The sequence below is a fragment of the Periplaneta americana genome, chromosome 1 (genome assembly GCF_040183065.1).
Source record: "Periplaneta americana isolate PAMFEO1 chromosome 1, P.americana_PAMFEO1_priV1, whole genome shotgun sequence".
NCBI lineage: Eukaryota > Metazoa > Arthropoda > Insecta > Blattodea > Blattidae > Periplaneta > Periplaneta americana.
Genome location: NC_091117.1, coordinates 27,996,403 through 28,007,500, shown reverse-complemented (window position 1 = coordinate 28,007,500; position 11,098 = coordinate 27,996,403). Strand labels below are relative to the sequence as shown.

General features: G+C 36.9%; 2 protein-coding genes across 4 annotated transcripts in view; both read right to left on the bottom strand.

Moving 5' to 3' along the window:
• The window catches only part of Gcn5 (Gcn5 acetyltransferase), a 39,534-nt gene extending 38,858 nt beyond the window's left edge, over positions 1 to 676 (bottom strand). Inside the window, exon 1 of one of the 3 annotated variants that reach the window (XM_069817515.1) lies at positions 616 to 676. The gene's annotated coding sequence lies outside the window, so the exon portion shown is untranslated. The other 2 variants (XM_069817540.1, XM_069817526.1) reach the window with 2 other exon arrangements.
• Positions 677 to 8,939: 8,263 nt separating this feature from the next.
• The window catches only part of Nup107 (nuclear pore complex protein Nup107), a 47,529-nt gene continuing 45,370 nt past the window's right edge, over positions 8,940 to 11,098 (bottom strand). Inside the window, exon 16 of the mRNA XM_069817409.1 lies at positions 8,940 to 9,198. Within this exon, the coding sequence (XP_069673510.1) occupies positions 9,091 to 9,198 (108 nt within the window). The 3' untranslated portion in view covers positions 8,940 to 9,090. The remainder of the gene's footprint in view (positions 9,199 to 11,098) is intronic.

The following is an 11,098-nucleotide window of genomic DNA, read 5'->3' as shown; positions in this document are numbered from 1 at the left end:
AACAAGTGTGTGTGAGTGTGTGTGTGTGTGGGGGCTATAACAGTGCTTTAGAATATACAGATTCAAACAATTTTTATATTGAAAGTATTGTGGCTGCAAACTAAAATCATGCGTTTATCACTACATAACTAATCTCATAGAAGCCAGTGAAGCAAAAGAAAATTGTGCCTTCTTTGGTGTAGCTTTTCTAGAAAAATACCAAAAACCGCAGGCAGCTCTTTAACAAAAACAACCTTCCTCTTGGTTATGTGGCCAGGGTATAACGAAGAACCTAACCCAACCTGTAGGCATAATGTTTACTACTTACACTAGCTGTCAAAAAGTCGTATAATCTAGTCAACCATTTGACGACTTATATTTTTAACAGACATTGCTTGATATTGATGATGTTAAGGTTTAAGATCATCGATTTTAAAGTAACTAAACAAAGTCTATCTGTGAAAACGTGCAAATGTCAAAATCTAACCAATGTTTGCGTTTCATTAAATCTGAAGTCAACGTATAGTTTCAAACAACCACAAGCAATTACTATCATGCACGTAAATATAAGCAATGTTTGTAACTTCACAATATCTTATTTATTCCAAGAAATATACAATCACATATTTGCACTACCTTTTCGCACCAACTCGCAAAATACCCTCCAGTATCTCCAAACAACGGATATTTTGTAAATAAGGTCATCAACTCGAACGAAAAATTTCCCTCCAACTTTCCAGTGATCTCGGTCGAAAGTGAAGGCGGTTGATTCAAATTGCAGTTCCATTAGTTTTGTATAATTGATTCAATTTGTGTGTGTATAACAGTATCTGTATTATTTTTTTAACTTTGATCTCTTGTGCCACTGTTAATAAGTGAACAGTTATAACATTTATGCGCTCGGGCGCGGGTTCGATTCCAGCTTGGATTATCTGGCAAAGTTTTCCCCAACTGTAAGGTAATCTATGGCGAATACTCGGCCTCATCTCCCTATCACCAATCCCATTGTATTTTTTTTCCCAAAGGAAACAAAGTAGCCATTTACCTTTGACATTCAACAACTTCTCTTTCCTCAGGTTGACAGAAGACAAGCCACTGGACTACAGATCACTTACCAGCAAAACAGAGTACATTACAGACTCTTGTTATTCTAGTTCCTTCATATCACTTATACTGTAATAGTTTTCTGATAAATTTGCACTGGTGCCAAGTATTATACTACACTGCATTTAGGCTTCTAAGCAAATAAAATTATGAAGTTATGTTATTAATCTGAGCTTGAATTACTTGATATTACCACAGTCTACTATATGCAGTCACGAAGCTTGAGTTTTGAGGGTGCTAGAAACAATAGACTGTGACGGTACTATTTCGCATTGCCTGTGATGAGGCGATATTAGCGATCCTAGTGGTGAGCAACTATCTAATGTTTGCATATTTACTACGTATTGAGCTTCGCGACTGTATATACTACACTGTGATATTAATTAGTAACTGAAGTGGCATAGAAGAGGCAGAGTTACTCCTCCTTGTGATATTAGAAGTTGTGAAGTATGCTGTGCTGGCCATGTGTGAAACATTCTAGTTTCGATTTAAAAGTGCAAGTGCAGTGGTTGGCACAGCTTAAAACTTAAATACAATTAAAAATTAAATAACATTTTTATGCTCTCTCAGTCATGTCACACCTCTGTGCAAGGAATGGCCGGATTAGCAAGAGTCTATTATATCACCAAACTATGCATGTTATTCTAAACAAGAGTATTCCAAGCCAATGAATTGGACGAAATGATCCAATTCTGTGGCTAGTGCGAAGTCCGGATCTTCCTTGCCAAGATATCTTATGGGAACACATGAAAAAAAATTGTATAAAGTGTGAAAATGAGATATTTACGTCAACCCACGCACAGAACCATAGAAATGATGGGAATTAGAGTGTGGACAGAGCTTGAATTCCATTACATGTGCCATGCTGTTACTACAGTACAACCCCATTAATACGCTCAAGGGCCTGTAACCTTAAAGCATTATGAGTTGGACACTGCTATAGATGGAAATGATTTATGAAATGGGGAAAACAATTTAGGCACCACTTCATAGGAAACTGAAATATAATATTACATTGTATATTACAGTGAAAATGCAAATAAGAACTCATTTCATATTTAAAAAAATCTTTGATTGTTGTTTGCCGTATGTTTGTACTGATAACATTTTCTATGCAGTTCAAGTAACTGTAGATAACTTCAGTTGATACCATTAAGTCATACTAGTCATACTAGTCGAGCAAAATATAATGAGGTGGGCGAGACCTCATTCATATTTGATACATTCAGTTGATACACTGCTAAGAGCAACACTAATGTTATTTTTCACTTACAGACGAGAATTCTGCTTTGCCATTTTGCACTATCAAACTTACTTCACATTCCATAGAACTCAAACAATAACTAAATTTTATAGAACGGAAAGGAATATATTGACAGGGAGAGTTTCAAGTGTTAAAATCCTTTCATACAAAGGATAATACTAGTAAATTCAACTTCCGACATTGCTGAGGGTAGAGGGTGAAATTTCTTTCTTGTACTAGTGATGCAATGACCCTCAGTATAGTTATAGTAACATATTTCTTTGCTATGCTTTTAAACATTACAAGTTTCGCATTTTGTACGACATTTTTTACTCAATTCTTATCTGAAAAAAAAAAAGATACAAGTGGAATTTGGAAGCGTTACAAGAGGATAAAATTATGCAGGACTATATATGAAATGTCCAGGAATGTATAAAATGAGCATAAATGTGTATGGTGTCCATAAAAATCACATTAAAATAATTTTTAAATTCATCTAGTAGAGCTCAGTTTAATGTACATTATTTTAAATTGAAAGAATTTTAAGCTAGCGGATTACACAGTACAAGAGTACAGTAATGCCAGTTGTAAGCAAAGCTCTGTGGCTCGTCATGTTGCCTGATAGTGGACACTGAACCTTCCCCACCCATCCGCGTCACACAAGCTTAGAGGCAAGGTCAGCCATCTACATGCACTGTGTAAGCAGTTTAAATCATGGTTCCCATGTACGTGGTCTCGCGCTGCATGAGTGTTTACTAGTGCTGTTTCAAATATTTCGGTGATGGCTTCACTTGCGGAAACGTCATTATCAACCAGCAATGACTGCAATTGTGTGATTTGAAGATTTATTGTTGGTGAAATTGTTTAATGCTAGGAATTACACAAACTGAACATAATTACAAAGGATTCCACATCTGAAGAAATATACTGGTTTCGAGTTAGTGAAATCGACAAGCCAATTTTGTAAAGGATCTTTAGCAAAGGAGTTTCCTTGAAGATTGTTGGATAGAGAACGAAAATGGTGGAATTCTGAAGGTGCAAGATCAGGAGAATATGGGGAATGTGTAATCACCTCCAAATCAAGCTCCTGGATAAGCTGCTTTTGTTATGTTAGTGGTGTGTGGGCATGCATTGTGTTGCAGCAGTACTTGATGCAGTCTTTCCAGTCGATTTTCTTCAATTGCAGCTGCAAGGCATCTACATTGTTAGCAATAAATGTCAGCAGTTATGGTTACATTCCTGGGATGAAATTCGTGATGCATGATGCCTTCTTCATCCCACCAGATGCATATCATCTTCTGTGGATGGACACAAACTTTTGTATGGGGTGTTGTGTGTTGAAACAACAGAACCATTTTCTTGCAGTGCTTTCTCCCCGTACAAGGCACAAATATTTCAAGCCAGCTCTGTTGCCTTTGCTCCTCTATTAAAATCAATCTAGAATATGCCGAAAGTGTTCTTTTTTTTTTTCTCTCCACTTGACACTCCCATGTTTTTAGCCCCCCTGCCTCCCTTCCCTAAAAAAAAAAAAAAAAAAAAAAAAAAAAAAAAAAAACCACAAACTTTCTTCAAATCCACAAAATTCAAGACGTATTTACAGCACAACATTTCAAAACAACAAATGACAAACAATAAACAATCTCCTAACAACGCAGTGTTTTGATGATGAACAAAGATACTACGAAATTATGCATCAACCTAATACACTGACCGGCAAAAAAAACCGATCACTTGAAAAAAATACTAAAAGTAAAGTTTAAATGTAAATTATGAAGTAATCTCAGAAATAACATAACTGTTATCTTACTAAATTAAAAAATTACACTTTTACGGACTTCTGACATGTAAATTCACGCCTTTCACACCAATAAATCTTCGGTTTATCGCCTAACAACGAAGGAGTGTGTTTCTGTGCTGAACATGTGGGGTAGGTCATCATAAACAATTGAAGAGGTTTTATTGCTTCCTTTCCTTTTTGAAAATGAATAACTGTCGAAAATAGTTTGTTTGCCATTTCGTCAATAAATTGAGTTCAGAAAATGCCTCTGTCACCCCAAGACGTTGCCAGAGCTGTCGCTGTCATTGATGACAGACGCAGCCTCCGTTACGCCACTGCTACCATAGTCGCACCATACACCACGGTGCAAGAGTTGTGAAACGGTTCCAGGAAACACAGAGTTACTCCAGAAGACCTGATTCTGGCAGAAAAAGGAAGACTTCAGCCCGAGATGATCGATTTCTCGTCAGCCAGGTTCTAAGAAACCGCCATACTACAGCAGTTGAAGCTCGGAATCAACTACAACATGTGCGGGGACTGTTCGACGATGCCTTGGAGAACAAAATCTTCAATCATGACGACCTGCTACGGGACCAGATCTGACCAGAGAGCACCGAGCCGGCCATCTTCAGTTCGCTCGTCAGCATGCCCAATGGACTGTGCAGCAGTGTGCTGTTCTCTGATGAGTCCGGGTTCTCCCTGAAATCCCCAGATGGTACGGAGAGAGGTATGCACATTGTCTGCAAGGACGCCATTCGGTGGAGGTTCCGTGATGGTGTGGGTCGGCATCTCCATGGAGGCCCGAACGGAATGGTGATCGTCAAGAATGGTAATCTCAACGCTCACCGCTACATCAACGAGATTCTCGTGGATTACGTCGTGCCCTTTGCTGCATTAATTGGCCATGATTTCATATTCATGCATGACAATGCTCGTCCACATGCAGCGCACTGCGTATCACAGTATCTTGATGCATTGGAGATTGTTCGTCTCAACTGGCCAGCTCGGAGTTCCGACCTAAACTCTATAGAACATCTCTGGGATAGGTTGGGTAGACGTATCCGAGATCGTAATCCTGTTCCGGAGACCTTAGGTGATCTGCGGGCTGCACCCCAAGAGGAATGGGACAATATCGACCAGAGGGACATCATAACCTTAATCGAAACCATACCTGAGAGAATGGCAGCTGTAATTAGGGCCAGCGGGGACACAACGGATACTGAGTGTTTGTTTCAGTTATTGATAGTGTGAATATAAGTTTTGTGCATCAACTTCATTTTCAGTGAATTTTAATGAACAAATTTTCAGCTGAAAGTTAAGTGAAAAATTTTGCAAAATTTCAACAAAAGTGTAGATTTATGAACATATGACGGTCATTGACTCAAAATTGGAGTGAAAGGTGTGAATTTACGTGTCACAAGTTCATAAAAGTTTAATCTTTAAATTGAGTACGATTATAGTTATGTTATTTCTTGGGTTACTTCATACTTTACATTTAAACTTGACTTTTAGTGTTTTTTTCAAGTGATCGGTTTTTTTTGCCGGTCAGAATTTACATTTAAACTTGACTTTTAGTATTTTTTTCAAGTGATCGGTTTTTTTTTGCCGGTCAGTGTAATTATATACCCTCCCTCTTGCTCTGAACTGTCCCTATTGCACCTACATACAGATGTCAACAAAAGACAGCACACTCACTTGACAGCGGCAAAGAAATATCAGACAAGTAATAATGGGGTACATAACTTAACATTTACTGAATAGACAACGAAATCCTTAGAGTTACTGATTTAAATTTTAAAAATTTCATACCAATATTGTGTTTGTTACTCATAAAAACTGACAAACCCTCATGTTCATTTTTGGAGATAGTGTATTAGGCACCAATAGCATACATGAACAAGAAACACATAACACAAATACCTTTATTTCGTATCAAATAATGAACACATACATTTGTTTATTCATATATACATCAATATTAAGGCAACTCTGAACTGCCTTAAATAAAATAACTTTAAAACACAATCTGTTCACTACAATTTTAACATGTACAGCTGCAATTAATTCATAATTTTTTTAGCCCACTCCATCTCAATGTCAAACTAATTTATTGTTTCGAGTAAACGGTTCATATGATCATGGGTCTGATTTCGAAGGACTAAGGAGCTATGGCCATTTATTAGGTAAAAATGAATGCATCAATATGAACCTTGTGCTACTATGCGAGTTTCTTTGTCATGAAATTGATAAACATTATACATAAATCATAAATGTGTGAGATTGTGTATTATTGAAAGTGTGCTCGCACAAGTATATTGATACCGTGTGTTTTTTTAAAGCAAGACCGTTCTCTTATTACATTTGCTTCACCGTTGCTGTAGCAAGTGTGCAGCAAATCAAAACTTCGCTTTACAAGTTTGCTGCACGATCCATCATGGCGGAATGCGTGTTTTGGTCTTTTGCAACGTTTATTACTGTTAAAATCGTCTAGTAATAATAATTTCATGTCATTATCATGGAAGTCGAAACTATTTAACATGTTCGGTTCTTTTAGGGTTAAATTTATTATGGCAGAAATAGAAGCCAATATTAATTGTCTACCATTTTGCAGTCAGTTGACCTACTTACGTTTTTTTTCGACCCTCATTTTACTGCAGCAAAGGCATGAAGCGCTTTACTGAAGTGCTTAAAAAAAAAAAACGCATGGATACAGAGGACTGTACATTTGAAAATCTACTATATGCATCGTCTTCGACTACAATAACATTGGGTATGTATGAAGGTTGAACATAAAGTGTAAATTATATACTGGATCCCTAATCATTATGTAGGATAAATTTCTTGTAAATAAAACACATTACAGCCGATTTTCTTTTTCTTTTTTTTAATTTTCCCTCCTAAAATTAGAAAGCATGGATTATTCGCGTACATACGGTAATTTGTCCCTGTTCTTCACATCTATTCACGGACAATGCTGCAACAGGTTTTCTCACAGTATTTTCCCCTGCTATCATTCTACTACTACTACTACCGTACTAATAATAATAATAATAATAATAATCCGTGGTGCTACAGCCCGTGAAGGGCCTAGACTGACCAGCCGGCTGCTGGGCTCACGCCCACATGCCGAAGCAGAAGTGGACGATCATCCAACCAGAATAGAAGTATCGTGTGGTTAGCACGATGATCCCCCCCAGCCATTATAGCTGGTACTTGCAACCGGATTTCGCTACCTATCGTAGCTCCCCAAGTGCATCACGATGCTGGGTGGGCACCGGTCCCATACACTGGCCGAAATTTCATACGAAAATTTCTTCCCCCATGAGGAATCGAACCAGCGCGCATTCCGTAATGCGAGTCCTAGGCGGGATGCCTTAGACCGTGACACCACGGCACGGGACACATCCTTCTACTATCTCCTCTATAAAATGAAAATGGAGGTAGTAAACGAACTATACCTCAAATTAAAATAATTTCACATGGGGGCAGTGGCAGCATCAGCACTTTTAGTTTTGGTGTCAGAATTTAATTACAGTGGCAACCCTCAATAGCAACATGACAGCCCCAAACCTCAAGCAAATTTGGAAGGAAGATTTATTAGAAGGGCTGCTAAATATACAATGTTTATTCACTTAATGCTTACCACAGAACAGACATATTTCCAGCACATGCTATGAAACTGCACCAGCCTCCCAAAACACAAATACAGTACAGTACAAGTGTTGTTGTTGTTTTCTAATGCCAGGCATTTGACAATAGTCATTTGACCTCTTGCACTCCAATATTTTTCAAAGATATTATCATGGTCAGCCGGGCAGTTAGGGGACTGATATATTCCAATTCTATGCAGGTGTTTGGCCAAACAATCATGGCCTGTTGCCAATCTAAATGCAGCTACAGACGATTTTCGTGGTAAATCGGGAATTAACTGTGGATTATGATGCAGGGAGTTCCATTTTTTCCCTTGAGATTGTGTTATCAAATTTTGTTTGTTGAAGTCTAAGTATGTAGATTTAATAAATCTTTTAACAGAGTAATACGTAGATTTAGTAACAGGTCTGTAAGTAGCAGTGCTGCCCTTCTTTGCTAAAGCATCCACATTCTCGTTTCCCAGGATTCTACAATGGGATGGTATCCATTGGAATACAATTCTTTTATTGAGTGATATTAATTGAGAGAGCATTTTAGTTATTTCTGCTGTTTGAGATGAAGGTGTGTGTTTAGAGACTATTGATAGAATAGCTGCTTTGAGTCTGACAATATAATTGCATTCTTAAATTTATTGATGTGGCATAGAAGATTCCCGAGACTTTCACTTATTGCAACAATTTCTCCATCAAAACTTGTTGTTCCATATCCGAGAGATCTATAAAGTGAGAAGAGACAGCACGTAACACCTGCACCAGCACCTTGTTCTCTGGAGATCAAGGATCCGTCGGGTGTATAAATGAAGCCAGTTTTGTGGAGGGTACCTAATATTAATTGTCTCTAAAGACAATTGTTTCATTATTTCAATGTTTACTTCTGATTTCAGTATTTCTTCTGTTAAATTTAGATTATATTCTATATTTAATAGAGTTAAAGGGTTTGGTTTAATTTGTAAGTTTTCTTTTAAATTCGGGATACTGATTTTCTGTTTTAATTCTTGAACAATGGATATGAAAAGTACAATACAAGTATGCACACACAACTATCACATATTATGTAATGTACTTCATGCAATCAATTTTCAAACTCAGAGTATGGAGATTTTATGAGAATCTTATAACAGCGACCTCTTCCAACTGAATGGCCCTATTCCTTAATAAGTTATACTTTATTTTTATCACTTAAGTGATTACATATACTGCTGCTTATAAATACTTAATATGTATACAAAACATAAAAAAGACATTAAATGCAATTGCATAATTATACTTGTTAAGCTCGAAGTCAACAGATTGTGTTTTAAATTTGTACCAGAGAAAAAATCCAGTGCAAGATGTGTTTAAGATGACACTGGATGACCCCACGGATCACGTTTTTGATCCATCAAAGCCAGCGATGATTCAGAGATCCTGTCCAACAACTCCCGCAGCTTACTTTTATTGAAAACCTGTAACAATACAAAACACAAGAAATGTATTATGAAATTACTTTAATATCGCTTATTATAAAGTGCATTCTGTTTTGTTACCGAGAAAAACTGTATACTGTATTTACTAAACTTTCTATTAAAAGGCACTAGAATTCTACCTTCCACTCAGTTTGCAGTGTTTCAAAATTGTACACAACTACAAACCTTTGGGTCTTGAAACGAATTCTTAAGTTGAATTAAAAGCTACTGTATATATTGATCACATAATCTTCTATACCAAATTGATATATTTACGAATGTAGCAATGCAGAAGAACCCCTTTTTAGCAGGGGATTAATTATTTTTTCCTTAAATGTAGGTTCTTGTGAAAAGGAAATTTTCACTTCATATAAGCAAGGGATGGCTGGGAATAGAAATTAAAACTACATTGCATTTAGGTCATCCAATGAAACACTGAGTTGAAAATTCAACTGTGAGATCGTAACAGGCCAATGGGCCTAAAACTTGAAGGAGAGGAGGAGGAGGAGGAGGAGGAGGAGGAGAAGAAGAAGAAGAAGAAGAAATATTTACATATTGTCAATGCCCATTAAATTTACTACCAGTAAACAGACTTAATTTTCGCACGTGCAATTTATTTAAAAAAATTATAAAGACATATTTTTAAGTGCTGAAATTTAAGTACAATTTTCATATGCAGATACACATCAACATTTCTACAAGGTTACTTTCAATCGAGATATCAAGCGTATGTTGTTGTTTTTGTTCAAATGCCTAGAGAATTGGCAATGAAGCCATTAGTCTTTTATAGCAAAGTAATGCTGCTAGTGCCACATTGGCGTGACCACTCCTTGTACAGAAATCATTCAAAAGTGCTTAGAAAAGGTTCAGTTCGGAATTTTGCTAAAACAGGTCGTGTATTCATAAATTCATTCAAATGTATTTCTTGAAAGTAGTATTTTCCGTAAGGGCACTGGGAAGTGATCAGGACAAAAAAAATAGGATTTTCATTTTTCCCAGAAACCTTTCCTTAGTATGTATTGTGTCTTTTCCCCTCGATTTCAGACATTTAAATGCTTGAAAATGAGATTTCGAAAGTGGCACCCTGCCCACCACATTCACTGTCATGTTTATGATTTTTGCCTTTCCCTGTAACTTGTGATTTTTCAACTTCAGGTACACTTTTCTCAGAAACTATTTAACATAGAAGACTGATTTTCCTTTGTGCATATGGGCTATTCCATATGAAATCGATCAGTAAAAAACATCGCATTTCTTTAATACTCTAATTTCTTCCCTACTTATACAAGGTGCTGAGGGGAGTGCATTTTCAAATATATACTATCGGAAGTCAAACGTTTTCGTATTATTGAGCGACAAATATAGCGTATTTTATAAAAACAAGCCTCTTTCAGCGCCCAGAACTCTGGAACCATTTATTGCAGAACATTGAACAAGAGCTTATTTTGAAGCTGACAAATTTGGTAGGTTATGTTAAGTAATCCTTATTTTTATTGTGCACAGAGAAACAGATAATCTGATTTTACTTGCTTTTAGGCTTTTTGGCCATTTGTAAAAATGTAAAAAAATAGAGAAAAAACCTTGCATTATTAAGAAGGATTTGGCATTGTTTGCTTAGTGGTACGGCAATAAGTTTCGAGGGTATTAAATAGATTATTTTCACACACCTAGACTTGAACGGCGCAGTACCGCTTGCACTGGCTGAGAGCTGAAGATAAGAGAGCGTTGGGCGTCATTTTACTCCTGTGTTTATGAAAGCCTGTGATAAAGTTAGCCCAGCTATGCGCTATTAGACGAAACATCACGTGTTTGCCACCTGGCCTTGCTTATTTCGGCTAGCTCCAGTCTCACAGTCAGCTGGTTAGTTCACGTACGTACTATTTATTTTCTTTATTTGATA